The sequence below is a fragment of the Armigeres subalbatus genome, chromosome 1, assembly GCF_024139115.2.
Source record: "Armigeres subalbatus isolate Guangzhou_Male chromosome 1, GZ_Asu_2, whole genome shotgun sequence".
NCBI classification, from domain to species: Eukaryota; Metazoa; Arthropoda; class Insecta; order Diptera; family Culicidae; genus Armigeres; species Armigeres subalbatus.
In genome coordinates, this window is record NC_085139.1 from 291,762,081 (window position 1) to 291,784,189 (window position 22,109).

Consider the following 22,109-nt stretch of genomic DNA (forward strand, 5'->3'; position numbering starts at 1 on the left):
GTCCGAATTTTGACAAACGTCGCATGATTATTCAAAACATAGAATGACAAAGTCAGACGACTACTCCACCTACTCATTCATTCGACTGTCACTGATTGCGCTTACTATGTGCAGAAAAAACATAATTACCATTGTTTATATTGATGCTTGTATTGATGTTTACCGTTGAAAGTGCCTCGCGGTTAAAAATCGGATTCAGTTCTATGCAATAAATTACTTTATTAATTTAAAACGTGTTCAGATTTCAGATAATTTATCAATTTGTAGAATGTGCTGAATATTCAATGACTAATATTCAACCGAATATTGACAGCCCAGAGCCGACTATGAATGTGTCTGGAAGCGGAGCTGACAAGTGAAGAAAGATAGACTTCACCAAAAATGTTCGGTTATTTTACACTCTCGGAGTCCGGATCAAGGTCTGCCTTCCAGCTGATTTCATTGCAAACGTACTCTTCCACATTGCTTTTCAAGTGGCCTTATCCCGGGCACATCCAGGATACTCGTTAGACACGAAACCCACCAATAACGCTTTTACCTTCCTATCCATTTCTTTGAATATGACCGCTTCGGCAGTCAACTCAGGAGCGTCCTGTACGATTGCATGCCACACGTTGTTAGACTTCAAGTAGGTTTGAACACGTAACTGCTAGACGTCATAGCCTTTCCTAGTAAATTGCTGAATTCCGTTTATCACTGCTTCCTTGCGTTTGTTCCCCATAACCATCAAGTGAAGACACAAACACGTTGAGTAACAAACGAACTTATGGAGTTTTTATTAATAACGTGTCAACAGGTTGGGATCGTGTAACGGAATGATTGTTAGAAAAACTAACAAATATCTGTCACTGCGTTAGCAACCAGAGTAAGAGTGTTGGGTGATTGCTACTGTATTAACATGTATATTAATTTGGTGTAAATTTGTCAAAATAGGCAGCCCCGATCGCTGCTGTTATGAATCCGGATGACAACACTCGAATTTGCGCAGACTATTAGGCGCAAATCAACAATGCATTGGAATCCAATGACAAGTTCTTTAAAAAGCTCATAAAACCAAGTGTTGACTAACAGTTTTCTTCACAAATTGCTCACCATGCATGACACCTTCCCATTTCCAAGTTGTATCAAGTTTTCCGCATTTTTTTTAACTTTAGTTGTGTTGTAATATAGGCACTGTTTTTTCCATCATCGTCTTAAAATTTAATTTCACATTTTTGTTTTCTTTTTTTTTGTGTTTCTTTTTCAGCGGAGAAATCGAAAACCAAACGGGGCGGATCTTGTTTCCTATCTGTTTTTCCACCTGTGGAAATAACTTCCGCGAAAAACCTTCTATGGTGGGGGGGAAACGAAGAACAATTTCTAAAAACGCTACTCGAAATGGTACAGTTGGGTCAGGATACAGGTAGAAACCTCCACTTAAAAATAGTTTATACAGAACGGATGTCTCTCACCGATCGCTGATCTTACTCGGCACCGCTTGGTGTCGGCCCTGCGGCAGCGGCTGCTGCGGCCACTGCCGCCGCGGCAGCAGCAGCACTGAAATCATCTCTGCTGATAAATTCCTGCTTTACCGACTTGTGAGCGGCAACGGCAGCAGCCGCAGCCGCTGCCGCGGCCATCAGACTGTTGTAGTGGTGCTCGTGGGGGTCCACCAGTACGGTCGAGCTCTGCTCGGATTCAGCGGTTGTTGTGGAACCACCCCCGGTAGCTACCAACTGGTGCTGCTGCTGCTGCTGTTGTTGTTGTTGTTGTTGTTGATGGTGCAGGGCGTCCACGCCTAGCGCTAGCGCTGCCGCCGCCGATTCGTCGACGACGGTCGATAAAGCAGCGGCGGCCGCAACGGCAACGCTGCCGTCTCCAGCTGCACTGCCGACGACCACGTCCGCTCCCCCGGCTGCTCTGCTATCGTTACGATTACTGCTAGCGTTATTGTTATTGTTACTATCGTTACCGTTATTGTAGTTAGTACTTCCACTTAGATTACTTAACATTAGGCTACTACCGCTGCTGTCAACGTTCGGCTGCTGGTGTTGCTGCGGCTGTTGCTGCTGGTGCTGGTGGGCGGCGTTGTGGATTTGGGGCTGGGGGATTTCATGCTATTCCTTCACCAAGCGGTAGATGTGATGCTGGGCGCCATGCTCCGACGTTGACACCTCGAACACAAATGCCACACACAGCAGGGTTTCGTCCGTTTCCTTGTTGGAGATGACCTGATAGAACAGAAGAACGCTTAAATTAGTATTCTGAACTTAATCGATCGGACAGCCTAACAACATACCTGCAGGATGGTGAAGTTCTCCAGGACGCTGTTCATCATGTACTTTTCGGGCAGGTGCTTCAGCTTGTTGATAAAGTTGATCATGTAGTCGCACATCGGCGACCGACTGATCCGGTACACGTACCGACCGTTCTCGAAGCGGGAGTACTCAGTTTCGACCTTTTCCACGACCTGCTTTCCGAAGGAGCACACCTTCGTCGAGCAGGTAATCACCATGTTGTCGTTGCTCTCGTAACTGAAAAAAAAAATCCGGTTCAATTGTCGGATCATTGCAAGCGAAAGTCGACGAAGGATACTCACTGACTACTGACACCGTAGAACGCGCCGGCATCGTTGGCCACGTTGGTATTCAGGTCCGCCCAGAACTTGACAAGGAAGAACGCATTGCTGGGGCCCTTCTCGTAGAGTTCTTTAAGGCCACCGGCCTTCTGCGGGAATTTGTCATAGATCTCTTTCACCTCTACCGACTCTAGCAGCGGGTGGGCCGGCTGATCGCCTATATGCACGAACAAGTGCTTGTGGTACTGCAATTGAGGAAAATACGAAACGGATCAGTGATGTCAATAGTTTTTTTGAACTACCACCCAATACTCACAGTATCTTCGACACGCATCTCCAGGTAGGCGCTGTATTCGACGAGCCGGAACTTGTGCGTCGCTATCGCTCGGCCCTCCCAGGGGTGTGCCGCTTGCAGACCGCTGTCGGAAACGGCCGTGGCCGTCTTTCCCATCGGACCGTACGCCGCCTGCGAGAACGGTTTGACGTCCTGTGATGTGCTCGGCTGGAGGCCGGGTTGCCAGAATTGCTGTTCGGGTTGGATGAGAAGGAGAGATGGTGACAATTAGAATCGGTTGGAATATTTTTTTCCCGGATTGAACGTCGGTGGGGTTTAGTGGGACAAAATCACAACAATAAAAGGCAAACAGTATGACAGGGATGGGTTGTTAGGACATAAACTCATGAGGTTCTGCATGACAAAGACGTACTTTCCAGATGATCAATGCCACTCTTTCAACACATTTCTTCATAATTATTAATTTGCTATCAATGCCATTCTTCTTGGACCAAAAATGAGAGATTTTTTACCGAAAATTGGAAAAAGTCTTACCGAAATTCTGAGAATTTTGTAACGAAATGCGAAGAATTTCCTAACGAAATTGGGAGAAATTCTTACTAAAATTCGTACAATTTTTAGCGAAATTCGGAGAATTTTGATTTTATTTCATGACGAGGTTCGGAAAAATTCTTGACGAAATTCGGAGAGTTTCCAAATAAAAACTTCTAAACAAAATTCGAAGAATTTCTTGACGAAATTCGGAGAATTTCTTAACGAAATTCGAAGAATTTATTAAACAAAGTTCAAGAATTTCTCAACGACACTCGAAGATTTTTTAACGTATTTCTAAGAATTTTTTAACGAAATTCGAAGAGTTTCCTGACGAAATTTGAAGAATTTTTTAACGAAATTCTTAGAAGTTCTTAACGAAATTCGTAGAATTTCTTAACGAAATTCGTAGAATTTCTGAACGAAATTCGTAGAATTTCTGAACGAAATTCGTAGAATTTCTGAACGAAATTCGTAGAATTTCTGAACGAAATTCGTAGAATTTCTGAACGAAATTCGTAGAATTTCTGAACGAAATTCGTAGAATTTCTGAACGAAATTCGTAGAATTTCTGAACGAAATTCGAAGAATTTCTGAACGAAATTCGGAGAATTTCTTAACGAAATTCGGAGAATTTCTTAACGAAATTCGAAAATTTCTCAACGAAATTCGCAGAATTTCTTAACGAAATTCGTAGAATTTCTTAACGAAATTCAAAGAATTTCTTAACGAAATTCGTAGAATTTCTTAACGAAATTCGAAGAATTTCTTAACGAAATTCCTAGCATTTCTAAACGAAATTCCTAGAATTTCTAAACGAAATTCCTAGAATTTCTAAACGAAATTCCTAGAATTTCTAAACGAAATTCTAGAATTTCTGAACGAGATTCAGTGAATTTCTTATTGAAATTGATAGAATTTCTTAGTAAAATTGATAGAATTTCTTAACGAGATTCATAGAATTTCTTAACGAAATTCAGAGAATTTCCTAACGAAATTCAGAGAATTTCTTAACGAAATTCAGAGAATTTCTTAAAGAAATTCAGAGAATTTCTTAACGAAATTCATAAAATTTCTTAACGAAATTCGTAGAAAAAAATTCGCAGAATTTCTCAACGAAATTCGCAGAATTTCTTAACGAAATTCGCAGAATTTTTAGCAACTCTAAGTATGACATAGTAGTTTATCGCTATATTGTAGTTTATTGTATGCCATTCTTCTTGGCCCAAAATGAGAGATTTTTTACCGAAAATTGGAAAAAGTCTTACCGAAATTCGGAGAATTTATTTACGAAATTCGGAGATTTGTTTACGAAATTCTGAAAATTTCTTAACGAAATTCTGAGAATTTTGTAACGAAATGCGAAGAATTTCCTAACGAAATTGGAAGAAATTCTTAACAAAATTTAAAAAAAAATCCTAACGAAATTCTGAGAACTTCTTAACGAAAATCGTACAATTTTTAACGAAATTCAGAGAATTTTGATTTTATTTCTTGACGAGATTCGGAAAAATTCTTGACGAAATTCGGAGAGTTTCCAAACAAAATTCGAAGAACTTCTAAATAAAATTCGAAGATTTTTTTAACGTATTTCCAAGAATTTTTCAACGAAGAGTTTTCTAACGAAATTTGAAAAAAAATTTAACGAAATTCGAAGAATTTCTTAACGAAATTCGTAGAATTTCTTAACGAAATTCGTAGAATTTCTTAACGAAATTCGTAGAATTTCTTAACGAAATTCGTAGAATTTCTTAACGAAATTCGTAGAATTTCTTAACGAAATTCGTAGAATTTCTTAACGAAATTCGTAGAATTTCTTAACGAAATTCGTAGAATTTCTTAACGAAATTCGTAGAATTTCTTAACGAAATTCGTAGAATTTCTTAACGAAATTCGTAGAATTTCTTAACGAAATTCGTAGAATTTCTTAACGAAATTCGTAGAATTTCTTAACGAAATTCGTAGAATTTCTTAACGAAATTCGTAGAATTTCTTAACGAAATTCGTAGAATTTCTTAACGAAATTCGTAGAATTTCTTAACGAAATTCGTAGAATTTCTTAACGAAATTCGTAGAATTTCTTAACGAAATTCGTAGAATTTCTTAACGAAATTCGTAGAATTTCTTAACGAAATTCGTAGAATTTCTTAACGAAATTCGTAGAATTTCTTAACGAAATTCGTAGAATTTCTTAACGAAATTCGTAGAATTTCTTAACGAAATTCGTAGAATTTCTTAACGAAATTCGTAGAATTTCTTAACGAAATTCGTAGAATTTCTTAACGAAATTCGTAGAATTTCTTAACGAAATTCGGAGAATTTCCTAAAGAAATTCGGAGAACTTCCTAACGAAATTCGGAGAATTTCTTAACGAAATTCGGAGAATTTCTTAACGAAATTCGGAGAATTTCTTAACGAAGTTCGGAGAACTTCTTAACGAAATTTGGAGAATTATTTAACGAAATTTGGAGAATTTCTTAACGAAATTCAGAGAATTTCTTAACGAAGTTCGGAGAATTTCTTAACCAATTGCGGTGAATTTCTTAACGAAATTCGGAGAATTTCTTAACGAAGTTCGGAGAATTTCTTAACGAAATTCGGAAAATTTCTTAACGAAGTTCGGAGAATTTCCTAACGAAATTCGGAGAATTTCTTAACCAATTGCGGTGAATTTCTTAACGAAATTAGGAGAATTTCTTAACGAAGTTCGGAGAATTGCTTAAAGAAGTTCGGAGAATTTCATAAAGAAGTTCGGGAATTTCTTAACGAAATTTGGAGAATTTTTAACGAATTTCGGAGAATTCTTGACGAAGTTCGGATATTTTCTTAACGAATTTCGGAGAATTTCTTAACGAAGTTCGGAGTATTTCTTAATGAATTTCGGAGAATTTCTCAATGAAATTCGGAGAATTGCTTAACGAAGTTCGGAAAATTTCTTCGTAGAATTTCTTAACGAAATTCGTAGAATTTCTTAACGAAATTCGTAGAATTTCTTAACGAAATTCGTAGAATTTATTAACGAAATTCGTAGAATTTCTTAACGAAATTCGTAGAATTTCTTAACGAAATTCGTAGAATTTCTTAACGAAATTCGTAGAATTTCTTAACGAAATTCGTAGAATTTCTTAACGAAATTCGTAGAATTTCTTAACGAAATTCGTAGAATTTCTTAACGAAATTCGTAGAATTTCTTAACGAAATTCGTAGAATTTCTTAACGAAATTCGTAGAATTTCTTAACGAAATTCGTAGAATTTCTTAACGAAATTCGTAGAATTTCTTAACGAAATTCGTAGAATTTCTTAACGAAATTCGTAGAATTTCTTAACGAAATTCGTAGAATTTCTTAACGAAATTCGTAGAATTTCTTAACGAAATTCGTAGAATTTCTTAACGAAATTCGTAGAATTTCTTAACGAAATTCGTAGAATTTCTTAACGAAATTCGTAGAATTTCTTAACGAAATTCGTAGAATTTCTTAACGAAATTCGTAGAATTTCTTAACGAAATTTGGAGAATTATTTAACGAAATTTGGAGAATTTCTTCATGAATTTCGGAGAATTTCTTAACGAAATTCGGGGAGTTTCTTAACGAAGTTCAGAGAATTTCCTAACGAAATTCGGAGAATTTCTTAACGAAATTCGGAGAATTTCTCAACGAAATTCGGAGAATTTCTTAACGAAGTTCGGAAAATTTCTTCGGAGAATTTCTTAACGAATTTCGGTGAATTTCTTAACGAAATTAGGAGAATTTCTTAACGAAGTTCGGAGAATTGCTTAAAGAAGTTCGGAGAATTTCATAAAGAAGTTCGGGGAATTTCTTAACGAAATTTGGAGAATTTTTTAACGAATTTCGGAGAATTCTTGACGAAGTTCGGATATTTTCTTAACGAATTTCGGAGAATTTCTTAACGAAGTTCGGAGTATTTCTTAACGAATTTCGGAGAATTTCTCAATGAAATTCGGAGAATTGCTTAACGAAGTTCGGAAAATTTCTTCGGAGAATTTCTTAACGAAATTCGGAGAATTTCTTAACGAAATTCGTAGAATTTCTTAACGAAATTCGTAGAATTTCTTAACGAAATTGGTAGAATTTCTTAACGAAATTGGTAGAATTTCTTAACGAAATTCGTAGAATTTCTTAACGAAATTCGTAGAATTTCTTAACGAAATTCGTAGAATTTCTTAACGAAATTCGTAGAATTTCTTAACGAAATTCGTAGAATTTCTTAACGAAATTCGTAGAATTTCTTAACGAAATTCGTAGAATTTCTTAACGAAATTCGTAGAATTTCTTAACGAAATTCGTAGAATTTCTTAACGAAATTCGTAGAATTTCTTAACGAAATTCGTAGAATTTCTTAACGAAATTCGTAGAATTTCTTAACGAAATTCGTAGAATTTCTTAACGAAATTCGTAGAATTTCTTAACGAAATTCGTAGAATTTCTTAACGAAATTCGAAATTCGAAGATTTCGTAGAATTTCTTAACGAAATTCGTAGAATTTCTTAACGAAATTCGTAGAATTTCTTAACGAAATTCGTAGAATTTCTTAACGAAATTCGTAGAATTTCTTAACGAAATTCGCAGAATTTCTTAACGAAATTCGCAGAATTTCTTAACGAAATTCGCAGAATTTCTTAACGAAATTCGCAGAATTTCTTAACGAAATTCGCAGAATTTCTTAACGAAATTCGCAGAATTTCTTAACGAAATTCGCAGAATTTCTTAACGAAATTCGCAGAATTTCTTAACGAAATTCATAGAACTTCTTAACGAAATCAACAGAATTTCTTAACAAAATTCTCAGAATTTCTCAACGAAAGTTGCAGAATTTCTTATCGAAATTCGCAGAATTTCTCAACGAAATTCACAGAATTTCTTAACGAAATTCACAGAATTTCTTAACGAAATTTACAGAATTTCTTAACGAAAATCAAACGAAATTCGTAGAATTTCTTAACGAAATTCGTAGAATTTCTTAACGAAATTCAGAGATATTTTTAACGAAATTCAGAGATATTCTTAATGAAATTTGGAGAATTTCTTAACAAAATCCGGAGAATTTCTTAACGAATTTCGTAGAATTTCTTAACGAATTTCGTAGAATTTCTTAACGAAATTCGTAGAATTTCTTAACGAAATTCGTAGAATTTCTTAACGAAATTCGTAGAATTTCTTAACGAAATTCGTAGAATTTCTTAACGAAATTCGTAGAATTTCTTAACGAAATTCGTAGAATTTCTTAACGAAATTCGTAGAATTTCTTAACGAAATTCGTAGAATTTCTTAACGAAATTCGTAGAATTTCTTAACGAAATTCGTAGAATTTCTTAACGAAATTCGTAGAATTTCTTAACGAAATTCGTAGAATTTCTTAACGAAATTCGTAGAATTTCTTAACGAAATTCGTAGAATTTCTTAACGAAATTCGTAGAATTTCTTAACGAAATTCGTAGAATTTCTTAACGAAATTCGTAGAATTTCTTAACGAAATTCGTAGAATTTCTTAACGAAATTCGTAGAATTTTTTAACGAGAGAGAGAATTTTCTTAACGAGAGAGAGAAAAATTCGGAGAATTTCTTAACGAAATTCGGAGAATTTCTTAACGAAATTCGGAGAATTTCTTAACGAAATTCGGAGAATTTCTTAACGAAATTCGGAGAATTTCTAAACGAAATTCGGAGAATTTCTAAACGAAATTCGGAGAATTTCTTAACGAAATTCGGAGAATTTCTTAACGAAATTCGGAGAATTTCTTAACGAAATTCGGAGAATTTTTTCGAAATTCGAAAAAATTCTCAACGGAACCCGAAATTTGTTGATTTTCTTAACGAAATTTAAAGAATTTTTTGTTGAAATTCGGATAATCTCCCAACAAAATTCGGAGACTGTCTGGACGAAATTTGAAGATTTTCTTGACGAAATTTGGAAAATTTCTTGATGAAATTGGGAGCTTTTTACGAAAATTGAGTAAGATTTCCGTGAGAAAAAAAGAGACGGAAACACAATTTCACTCAGTCTCTGAGTGATTTGAAACGGGTGTGCACCACTCGATATAGAAGCAACGCACAACCAACAATCAATATGAAACTGGAGATTTTTTCGTGGTTCCTGTTTAGTAAGCTATGAACGGTCTTCGGTACCCAACAATAAAAGCGTCGCTGCAGTACGTAATCTATTGATGGACCCTTAGAACAAGTTTTAGCACTGATGCTGTCATAGCAACATTTTCGTAGGTTGTTTTTTCTTCAAACAAAAACAATCTACAAAAATGGAAGCTGCAACTGTTTGCAGTTAATTACTATTGTGAAAAAAATACTACTTTATAGTGAAGTTTTACCTATTTAAAGCCATTAGAAAACTGTAAGTGTTCTGATGAACATGATTGTAAAAAGTAGAACTTATTATATTTGAACTTTTTTTTAGAAAAGTGAATCTCTAAACCCGCATCGCAAGCCATATCCCTTTTACCAATAACAGTATGACTCTAATTTTATGGCCCCGGAACCGCTCAGTCCCGGAAGGGAACTGGCATAGACCCCTAGCTACTGCTGTAGACATTGCAGCCGTCTAGGGTGGGCGCAGATTGCAGAAGGCCTCTTTTTGCTCAGGGTCTTTGGTGCGGGAAGGCTATCGGAAGCGTGAATATAGGGTGAAGTGTCCTATAGTGGACCCCCAACCAATAGTGGACCCTCTAGCCATTTTTGCATTATTACAGAACAATGTAAACATTTTGCTATGAAATTCCATCGGGAGAACCTACCTTACAGTCCTATGATTTGATTACATGCATTGGAAATGCTATGGAAAGTAAAATTAAATGATTTTTTACAATTATATAAAAAATAAACATGAGAGTGTCCACTATAGGAATATTTTGGGGGGTCCATAATAGGGAAGAAGAACGTCCCGAAACGGAACATAAAAATCAAATGAAATGTCGACTATAGGGAAGCAAATTCCTATTATGGATCCCCAGGGGGTCTACTTTAGGGCCAATTTAGTCAGACTTTAAAATGTTAATTTCAACGAATAACGTCGTGTATTTGAATGTTTTATGTATGTATCGTGAAGAGGGGATGCAGAACTTGGTATTAGATGTCAAGCAGATTTAATATGTTGAAAATTTCTACTCCTTATGACAAAAATGGCAAAATTTCGCTACTAGGGGGTCCACTATTGGGCATTTTACCCTAGGTAACTGTGAAATTTTATTTCAACTGAGAGTTTTATTCAAACAGTAACAATTACCAACAGGTGCTTGGTCGATAAGATGGTCGGTTAGTCGTTGGACGATAATGCGACGGTCGGGTGCCTTGACGGTGCCTTGATGCAACCCACGAGCATTCGGTCGTCAAAGTCACCCGCGGGAGGCCAAACGGGAACGCAGCCGTCTCGTGGCGAAGGGTGGTGAGACCCTAAATTGATATGGCAGCTGGAATGTCGTACAAGCAACAGCTCCCGACAAGTGGCCGAGCGATGTTGCGGTCAAACGATAACGTAGCCGGCTCCCAACGAATTAAGCCGAACTAGTATCCAGGGTACGAATGGGCGATCGAGCAGGATGCCATTGGCAGGTGGCCGTAGCGACCTTTGACAGATAGGTCAGAGCCGCGACCTTTCTCGAGAAACTGCAGATATAAATATACGCAAAAAAACACTTGGCACCTCTGTCTTTAACTCTCCCACAAGAACCCTGTCGACCAAACGCTTAGGCTTCTGTCCCACCGCCTCAGGCTTGAGTACTCATCCCTCACGGAAGCGCGTGTTTTATTTTCCCTATTTTCATTTCATGTTAGAGGTCGCTCAATCACCTGGTTTGCATTTTGACGACCCACCGTATAAATTTAATTTTACCGTTTGGAAACAAAAAACAAGTAAGAAGCCTTCACGCTTCAATTAATCAAATAAAGATAACTAAATGTTACCACTGGTAACATTTAGTTTTTGTTTCCCTTGGAATTCGATTAAAAACAAGGATTTTCCATTTGCGACGCTCCTGCTGCAGATTCTACTGATGCACGCAAAAATCGAAACTATTCGCAAAGAAACGAAACAGATTCATCTATCGTACTATTCTAGAGCAAAATTATTTTCATTATTTGAATGAATCGCCTGCTTTGAGCGTGCTTACAGCGGCACACTAGGAGTTAACTTTCTGAAATCAGTATGGCGAAAGGCATCTAAGGTTCGATTTCTCAAAATTAAGCACCTTAATCGAAAAAATATTTGGTAGGCGTAGTAGCGGACACCATCCTTCATAATCGGTACCAAATAGTTTTTCATGAAAAGTTTCTTATTTTGAGAAAACCCGCGTTAGATGTCTTTCGGTTAACTCTTGCTGGCTATTTTGCGCATATACTTTAGCGCTTGGATGTGACAGCGGCGGGTAGAAAATCAGCCACTGACAACAATTCATTGATCACGATCATAAGAACAACATTGATGTAGGCAAGGATGTAGGTGAATCTGATCTGTACCGAAATTTTGCAAGTTCAAGCTGAAGAGTTATATCGAGTGTGTATTGGAATGCTATCAGGGATACATGATTCTGCCGATAACATGCGTGGACGTACGGTCCTTGAAACTTTTGAGCATCCTCGGGCCGCCGCCATTACATGTTCATCCTTAAATAGATTCACAGTTTGGTCAAAATTCATGCAAAAAAATGCAAACGTAATTTGCCAAAGTAATTTCTTGTAAGCCTTCAAGGGAGTTCTAACGAATCTGAAAACAATTGAAAATATTATAGTTAAGGAAATTTAAAAATATTGTAACTCCCGCAAACCATTGAAAAATAAAAAATAACTAGTCGACCCGGCAGACGTTGTCCTGCGTAGTAGGCGAAAATGCCCATGCGAAATTTCCATACGAATCCTAATTTTAGTTTTTTACGATTTGCACAACCCTAAGTGTAATTTTCGCATGAGGAAATGTCATATAAACCCGTCGGAAACGGTAACGAACATATCTGCTGAAGAAATGAAGAAAATCCATCCAGCCGTTTTCGAGTTATGCGGATACGAACACAGACCATTTCATTTATATATATAGAAGATAAATAAATAGTCAGGATGATAACCTTGACAACAGTAAAAAATACCTGCCTACCTAGTGAAAAACTATAACTATTCGAATTTATGTTGAAGCGTTGCTTTGTTTTACTGGGTACCGAAATCTTAGTACATGGAACCATAAAATGAGTACTAATTTGTTCTGACCCCAACATCTTGATTATTATATCTATGGCACAACCGTCATTTTTATTTTTTCACGCACGCTGCGACGCAGCAAAGCTAAATCAACAAAAAATGACAGTTGTGCGCCACCTTCGTATCGAGTGGTGTGCCCCCGAAAACGCGAGCACTTTGAAACATGGATTCCGTGAGGAGTGACCTTAAGATTCTCCAAAGTTAAATCACATAAAGGAACTGTCCGACAGTGCGTGAAAAAATTACATAGGAATCGCCAAATGGAAGAGGTTTCCGAGCTTTCTGAACGGGAGCCTGGTAGAAAAAAGATGATCATCATCAACTCCACCGAAAACCACGATATTGGGAACAAAACGAATGTCCAACGAATGAAATGGGAAAAGGTTTGTGATTGTTTATAAGATCCTCATATTTATCCTTGCTTACGGACGAACGATACTTTTGAACGAATTCAGAGATCGAAGTGTGCCGCGCTAGCAAAAAGACGTTAAATTTTCTGCTCCCGTCATTTTTATTTTTTGACGTAGAATTACGTCCTTCGGTAAGATAGGGGGGTCATTCCAAAGTTTCGAATTTAAGACCGTCACGAAAAGAGGTCAGGAAGTAAAAGCCAATAGCTCAGCTGGTTTTCAACGGAGTCTTAAACAACATAATTGAATGTTTAAAAGAACTATATCACTTTCAGTATACCTAAATATGCTATTCATACTTTTTAGACTAATTTCTTACCAATGAGATGCTAATTTCAAACGATTTGAAAATGGTTCAAGCCATGGTACGCTTTTGCACTAGTGCTTGGATACCCTACCAGACAAATTTTATTATACACGCGGGTGTTTATGGAAAAGATACAATCAAATTATAGTTTTTCAAGCGTTAGGAAATTCAAGAACGTAGCATGTATTAATGTCTGTGGATGTACATAACATTACTTATATATACCTAGACAAGAGCGAATAATGTTTTCAAAGAGGGGCAATAAGTACACTCAATCCTTGACATAAATAATTTTAGTTTGAATTTGACATTATCACATGTGGGGAGGGGTTTTCCATATATGATTCTTCTCTGCTTGTTTCAGAGAGCGAACAATAGCACTTAAACCTAGGCTTATTAGCCAGGGCAAGTCTAATACCTTGTCCCATCCCAGGAAGTTAAACATGTAGGAAAACGGAGCGACGTAAATTGCTGAGAAAGGTAACTCCCAACGATGGAACAAACTTATCATATCATTTGCTTATGATGATATTCCAAAACTAAATTCCCTACCAACCATCCAACTCCTTGACATCTATGAGGGCGTCAATGAGTCGCTGGCCTCTCACTAAGTAGTTGTCATATCATCATTTCCTTCCCTTCGCTAGTAACGGAGAAGATGGGCGTGGCCGGCAATGGTAGTTTTCATGCTTTATCATTTCGGACCTCCAATTCGGTTGCTATTAATTCCCAAATAGTAATCCATAAGCAGTTGGGGTAGGAAAGTTAAAGAATATACATGACAGCTCTCAGTATGCAATCTACGAAATACTCCGTTCCAACGCAACGCAACGAACGATACTTTCGAACGAATTCAAATCTTGTTCCCATTTGGTTTTGCTGGCGTAAACTAGAATGTGCATCAGCTTTCGTTCGAACGTAAACCATAGTATGGGTAAGAAAATTATTTTGAGCTTTTTAGTGGAATGTCTGAATAGTATGGGTGCATATAACTTGGAACCAGGTAAAGTAGACGTGTTGTACTGTCTGTCCCATATGAATAGGATACCAAGCATGCGAGACCAGCGCGATGTTTGCCAGAAAATCTAGAAGAGGTCGTCGACCTTGGCGTAGACGCCGGACTGGCTGGTTGTGTGCCATCAATGTCTAAATCTGTATTCTCCAACTTACCAGCAAACACGACCCACCCTAGTTGGTGATAGTCTGCAGCACATAGGAAAAATAGCCGAGAGCTAAAACGACTGACATACGACCAGCGAACAACGGGCAAGAGATGGCGAGATTAAATTGGTGTAATTATGATTAATTCGAGCTCATGTTCGATTGTTTGTAATGGACGAGAGTGGCGTGGCAGTGGCGGCAGCAGCAGTAGCAGCAGCGAGTTATAAGTAGGTCCGATGTGTATTATTATTAGCTACAAATAGCAAAGCAACGCGGGTCCACACACTTAGATGGGGATGGCGATTATTGAGATGAGAGTGGACCACATCAAACAAGATCACTGCGCGGCGCGGTACAATGACGGGCAATCTTGGCGTTAATGGTGATGATGGCGTTGGCTGATGACGATGGCGATCGCACTGACGACGACGACGACGGTCGATAGTGGGACGATGAATCAGAGTCTCACACATGTCGCGTTTGACACGATTCATCAGCAGCGGGCAGAAAACAAGTTTTTGACGAACAGGTTTTTTTTTCTCTCCCCATGTGAACTGTCGTTCTTTGGCTTCCCAATCGGTAACAAATGGCTTACTTCGATCGCTAGTTGCTGGTTCATTATGGATTGCGGTTTGGATTAATCGGTCTGGCATAGAACTCGAGTATAACATAGTCGGCATTGACTAGTGCCGATGTATTTGCAAAAGGTTGTTGGTGACTGGATCCGTATCTCACCACATGATGTGAGCGGAATTCTGTGCCTTGTCTTAAAATTTTTGACATTCCATTCTAAAAGTCATCACCTGGCCTAGCTACTATCGGTTCGGTGTAGCACGACAGTGAACAGCCAAAGCTGAACCGGATTATGTGCTTAATTCCGGATGCATCCAGTTTCGGATGGATTCTATTGGACCTCATTGATTCACAGCTCGTCCAGTCCAAGTACTTAATCGAGGTTTACATTTCTTTTTTGAAAGTTTTATAACACACCATTCATGCAGATAAGTCAACACACTGCAATCGGTTGCTCAGAAGCCAACTTTGATAAGACCGGGTCCAGTCAGTGGGATCTTATCTTACGGCACCACTCAAAATAGCATTGTTTTGACACAAACTGCGTTGATTCTGTTTAAACTCGTTTGAGAAGACACAAAAAATACTGCTGAAAAATACTGAAAATACTGAACCCCACGAGATCGTCAGCTTAATATGCTAATCAACAAATCCCAACAAAATAATGTTAAAGCCGTTTGAAAAGGAATAACCGGTTCTTTGAAACACATCTGTGTCCACGCACCGCGGAAAATTAATAGGTCATATTTTAACGTTTCCGCTTTCGAGATTTTTGGAAAAGCTCCCCCTCCCAGGTTGAAATCAAAATCGTCTAAATCCAAAATTAGTCCAACGCGATGCGATGGCTCAATCCTAGTTTTCCAAATTTTCAACTGAGAGAATTAATCTTTATATCTTAAAGTCTTTAAATTACTGTTAAATATGATTAACCATGCTTGCGTCCGAATCAAATCATCGACCCGAAATAGCTGCTTTATTTGGGAATTTTTAATTATCAGCGAGGAACCCAACTGCGGTCGAACAATAGAGATAAGTGACGTTTGACGTACGTGCTTTGACGTGATCATCAGAGCCGGATCTGCGGAAGGCCAGAGAGATGTAGCCGAAAAATAACGATCCAAAACATTCAAAAATACTTTCCACAGAAATTCAGAATGATTTTTTTCCTCGGAAATTCAGAAGAACTTTCCAAAGAAATTCAATAAAAATCTATTGCAAAAGTCAGCAAGAAGACTAATAGCAGGAGTTGAATAAAGTTTGAGTGAAAACTTCTAACGTATTCTATATTGATGAAAAAGGAAAATAAATTGATTTTTTTTAAACTGATCGAATTAAAACACGTAGTCGAGCGAAGACAGCTCGGGAAGCCTAGTCGCCTATTTCAGCCTCAGTCTTGGATTGATTTGCACCCACAGCAGCTGAGTGGATGAATAGAAGCCAGCTATCAAGTTGCGAAATTACCGTACATTGTTGTATGGGGTTTGTTAGATAAGATATTTTCTTCTGATTTGACTGACTGATCTATATGAACAATTCTGAAAAACAATTCTGCTTATCAGAGAAGTCGAATGCTATTCAACTGGTTGATGATCGATTAGATACAAATGGATGTGAACTGCGACATGTAGCCCGGATGGGAGTTGGCTCTGTTCTGGCAATCAAATCGGAAACAATCGAGGTGATAGAATCGATTTGATGAACTGACCTGGTCTGGTCCTTCGAACTAGTCTGAACAATGAAACCAGCCAAGTCTTCTTGACTAGTTCGGTTCAACAGAACCTATCTTGTCGATCAAAGCCGTCGATAAAACCAAACCAAAACGACCGATGAACCAAACCGGTCTGGTTAACCGAACCAATCTCGTTGGTCTGGTCATACAAACCGGTTTAATCAACCGAATTTAATCGATGTTCAACCGAATATCCTTTGTAACAACTTTTCTTCAGAGTTTTTTTTTTAGAAATTCGACATTTTGAGACATTTCTCATGGGAAATCTGGAATAATTTTCCTTTGGAAATTCAGAGGGACTTCCCTTAAAAAAACGAGTCGGACAAATCGGGTCGATGGAATCGGCCTGGTCGGCCCAACCGCTCTGATGAAATGAACCGGTTTGGTTAACCCAACCGATTCGGTCAATTTAACCAGTCTGGGCGTCTGGACCAGTCTGCTCGACCGAACCGTGGTCGACCAAACTAATCAAGTTGATCGAGCCAGACTGGTTGACCGAAACGACTTGGTCGTCTGAACCGGTCTGGATGACCAAAACGACTTAGCTGACCGAACCGGTCTGATTGACCGAACCAGTCAAGTTGGCCGAACCGGACTGGTCGATCGAACCGGTTTGTTCAACCGAACCGGTCTGGTTGACCGAACCGGTCTGGTTGACCGAACCGGTCTGGTTGAACGAGCTGGTCTGGTTGAACGAACCGATCTGGCCCATCGAACCGGTCTGGTACATCGAACTGGTTTGGTCGACCAGATCGGTTTGGTCGACAAAACTGGTCCAGTCTGAAACCGGACTGGTTGACCGAAACGACTTGGTCGTCCGGACCGGCAGGATGACGAAAACGACTTGGTCGAACCGGATCGGTCTGATTGACCGAACCATTCTAGTTGGCCAAACCGGTTCGGTTGACCGAACCGATCTGGTTGACCGAACCGATCTGATTGACCGAACCGGTCTGGTTGACCGAACCGGTCTGGTTGACCGAACCGGTCTGGTTGACCGAACCGGTCTGGTTGACCGAACTGGTCTGGTTGACCGAACCGGTCTGGTTGACCGAACCGGTCTGGTTGACCGAACCGGTCTGGTTGACCGAACCGGTCTGGTTGACCGAACCGGTCTGGTTGACCGAACCGGTCTGGTTGACCGAACCGGTCTGGTTGACCGAGCCGGTCTGGTTCACCGAACCGGTCTGCTTGACAAAACCGGTCTATTTGATCGATCCATTCTGGTTGACGAACCGGTCTGGTCCATCGAACATATCTGATCGACCGAACTGGTGAGGTCGATCAGATTGGTTTGGTTGACAAAATCGGTCCGGTCGACTGAACCGGTCTGATTGATCGAACCGATTTGGTCGACCAAATTGGTATAATTGACTTGTACTAATCGAGTCGATCGAATTGTTCTGGTCGGCTAAATCGTTCTGATTGAATGAACCGCTTTGGTCGACACAATCGTTCTGATCAACGGAACCGGGCTGGGTTAACCATCGATTCGGGCTATTGAACCAGTCTGGGCATCTGAACCAGTTTGCTAGACCGAACCGATCCGGATGACTGAACCGGTACTAAACTGATCAAGTTGATCGATCTGAACTGATTGTCCGAATCGTCTGGTTGTCCAAATCTCTAGTCGACCGAACCGGTCTGATTGACCAAATCGGTCTAATCGAATCGATCCGGTTGACTGAACCGGATTGGTGGACCAAACTGATCAAGTTGATCAAACTGGACTGGTTGACCGAAATGACCACGTCGTCTGAACCGGTCTGGACGACCAAAACGATTTGGCCGGCCGAACCAGTCTGGTTGACTGAACGTCTGGAACGTCCGGTCTTTTTGAACGAACCGGTCTGGTCCATAAAACATGTCTGGTCGGCCGAACTGGTTTGTTCGACCAGATCGGTCGACAAAACCGGTCTGGTCAACTGAACCGGTCTGATTGACCGAATCGATCTAATCTAACGCGCCAGTCTGGTCGACAAAACCAATCTGCTCGACCAAATTGGTCCGACTGCACGATCAGTTTTGTTCATGCCAGTGTGGATGATTGACTTGGACTAATCGAGTCGATCGAATTGGTCTGGTCAGCTAAAACGTTCTGATTGAATGAACCGGTTTAGTCGACATAATCGTTCTGATCAACCGAATCGGTCTGATTAACTCAACCGGGTTTTTCAACTGTCTGCTCGACCGAACCGATCCGGTTGACTGAACCGGCTTGGTGGGCCAATCTGACCAAGTTGATCAATCCGGACTGGTTGACCGAAATGACTTGGTCGTCTGAACCGGTCTGGACGACCAAAACGACTTGGTCGACCGAACCGGTCTGATTGACCGAACCATTCTAGTTGGCCGAACCGGTCTGGTCAACTGAACCATTCTAGTTGATCGAACCGGTCTGGCCAACTGAACCGGTTTGGTTGACCGAACCGGTCTCGTTGACCGAACCGGTCTGGTTGACCGAACCGATCTGGTTGACCGAACCGGTCTGGTCAACCGAACCGGTCTGGTTGACCGAAACCGGTCTGGTTGACCGAAACCGGTCTGGTTGACCGAAACCGGTCTGGTCGATCGAACCTGTCTGGTCGACCGAACTGGTTTGGTTGACAAGATCGGTTTGGTCGACCGAATGAGTCTTATCGAACGCGTCGGACTGGTCGACAAAACTTACCTGATTGATCGAATCGGCTAACACCATGCTACTTTATGCACTGGTTAGTCGAGACAATTTACAAACCGATACTAATCGAGTCGATCTAATCGGTCTGGTCGGCCAAATCGTTCTCATTGAATCGATTTTGTCGACACAATCGTTCTGGTCAACCCAACCGACCCGCTTTAAAAACCCAGTCTGATCGACTGAACCAGTCTGCTCGACCGAACCGATCCTGAATTGACTGAACCAACTTGGTCGACCAAACTGATCAAGTTGATCGAACCGGATTGGATGACCTAAATGACTTGGTCGACCGAACCGGTATGGTAGATCGAACCGGTCTCGTGAGCCGAACTGGTCTGGTAAACTGAATCGGTCTGGTCGACCAAAATGGTCTGGTCGACTGAACTGGTCTGGTCGACCTAACCGATCTGATCAACAAAACCTGTCTGGCCGACACAATTGTTCTGGTCATCCGATCTGGTTTGGTTAGCCCACCATATCCGGTTAAATTAACCAGTCTGATCGACTGAGCCAAACTGCTCGACCGGAACGATCCGGTCGAATGATCCGACGTGCTCGACCAAACTGATCAAGTTGATCGAACCGGACTGGATGACCTAAATTACTAAATTACCGAACCGGTACGGTAGATCGAACCGGTCTCGCCAACCGAACCGGTCTGCTAAACTGAATCGGTCTGGTCAACCAAACTAGTCTGGTCAACCAAACTAGTCTGGTCGACAAAACTTGTCTGGTCGACCGAACCGTTCTGGTCGATAAAGCCTGTCTGGTCGACCGAACCGGTCTGATCGACCCAACCGGTCGGTGATTGATTGAACCAAATTGGTCGGAACGAGTCGATCGAATTGGTGTGGTCGGCCAGATTGTTTTGATTGAGTGAACCGGTTTGGTCTACACAATCGTTATGGTAAACCGATCCGATCTGGTTAACACAACCGATCCGGAGAAAGTCTGATTTACTGAACGAGTCTGTTCGACCGAATCGATCCGGTTGACTGAACCGACATGGTCGACCAAACTGATCAAGTTGATCGAACCAGACTGGAAGACCGAAAAGACTTGCTAGATCGGACCGGTCTGGTCAACCGAATCAATCTGGTCGACCAAACGATCTGGTCGTTAAAACCAATCTGGTTGAGAAAAAAAAATTTGGTATGCCAAATTGGTCCGAAAGCTCGGTTTAGTTTTGTCCATGCCAGTGTGGATGATCGACTCGGACTAATCGAGTCGATCGGTTTGTCTGATCGGCCAAATCGTTCTGATTAAATGAACCGACGTGGTCGACCAAACTGATCAAGTAGATCGTACCGGACTGGATGACCGAAACGACTTGGACGTCTGAACCGGTCTGGTTGATCAAAATGCCTGACTCACCAAACTGATCTGGTCGACCGAATCTGTCTGTTCAAATGCACCAGTCTGAAACACAGAACCGGTTTGGTCAAACAATCAATCTGGTTGAGTGACGTAGTCTGGGCTACTAAGTCGGTTTAATCGAAATAGTCTGCTCGATTGAACCGAATCGGTTGACTGAACCGGTCTGGTCATCCGTCTCGATCTGGTCAACGGAACCTGTCTCGGAACCAATCAAACCGGCGTGGTCAACTCAACTGGGTAGACAGTCTGGTCAGTTTGATCAAAAACAAAACCAATCCATTTTATCTAAATCGATCTGGCCGACTAAAATGGTCTGTTCGACTAAACCGATCCGGTTGACCGAACTTATCTAGTTGACTGAGCTGGTCTGGTCAACCGAACCGGTTTGCTCAACGGAATAGGTCTGGTCAACCTAGCCAGTCAGGTTAACCGGTCTAGTCAATCGAGCCGATCTGGTCAATCGAACCGATCTGGTCAATCGAACCGATCTGGTCAATCGAGCCGGTTTGGTCAACCAAATCGATTTGGTTGACTGAAAACAAAAATCACCCGATTGAATAAATCGCTCTGGTCGACTGATCTGGTCTCCTCGACCGAACTGATCCGGTTGGCAGAGCCAGTTGATTGAACCGATCTAGGCGATCGAGAGTCGAGACTGTTTGAGCAATTGAACCAATGTGGCTGGCTTAACCGGTTTGGGTAACCGAACCGACCGAACCGACCAAAGGGACCGAATCGGTCTGGTCGTCGGAATCGAGTTAGAATCCATTGAAAGAAACCGATCCAATCGATGGACAAGATCTAGCCAATCAGTTAGGTGACCTAACCGGTTTGGCCGTCTGAACCGGAATTGCTAATGAATGTCGAAAAAAATCTATCTGTTTGATAAAACTACATTTAAGATGGGGCGCTCTGATTTTCAATGACTTGGTTAGTGGGTCTGATGAGCGTTAGTTTGATCGGCTACGGCTCACATAGGAGAAGCATAGCGGCACTACGTAGCAGTAGCAGCAGCAGCAGCAGCAGCAACAACAACACACAAAAATAGCGGACGCAGATCACGATTGAACACGCAGACGAAACAGGAAACACAAATCCGAAACGGTTTCGGTGTGGTGGTGGCTTACACTCGAATGCGTCGACGATGAGGCTGACGCCGACGCCGCCACCGCCGCCGCCGTTGACGACGACGATGACGGTAGGGCAGGTGGCGCGGGTCCCGAGTGGTGCGGTGGGTGCAGGTGAGGCGGGTGATGGGCGGACAGGTGATGCG

General features: G+C 40.7%; 1 protein-coding gene across 4 annotated transcripts in view; it reads right to left on the reverse strand.

Annotated features, from left to right (window-relative positions):
• Window positions 1-2,073: 2,073 nt before the first annotated feature.
• The window catches only part of LOC134207722 (protein scalloped), a 601,300-nt gene continuing 581,264 nt past the window's right edge, over window positions 2,074-22,109 (reverse strand). For all 4 annotated transcript variants that reach the window (XM_062683563.1, XM_062683561.1, XM_062683562.1 and 1 more), the window contains 4 exons: window positions 2,874-3,083; window positions 2,579-2,802; window positions 2,279-2,513; window positions 2,074-2,210 (listed from right to left, as the gene is read on the reverse strand). In XM_062683563.1, coding sequence (XP_062539547.1) covers window positions 2,097-2,210; window positions 2,279-2,513; window positions 2,579-2,802; window positions 2,874-3,083 — 783 coding nt within the window. In that variant the 3' untranslated portion in view covers window positions 2,074-2,096. The remainder of the gene's footprint in view (window positions 2,211-2,278; window positions 2,514-2,578; window positions 2,803-2,873; window positions 3,084-22,109) is intronic.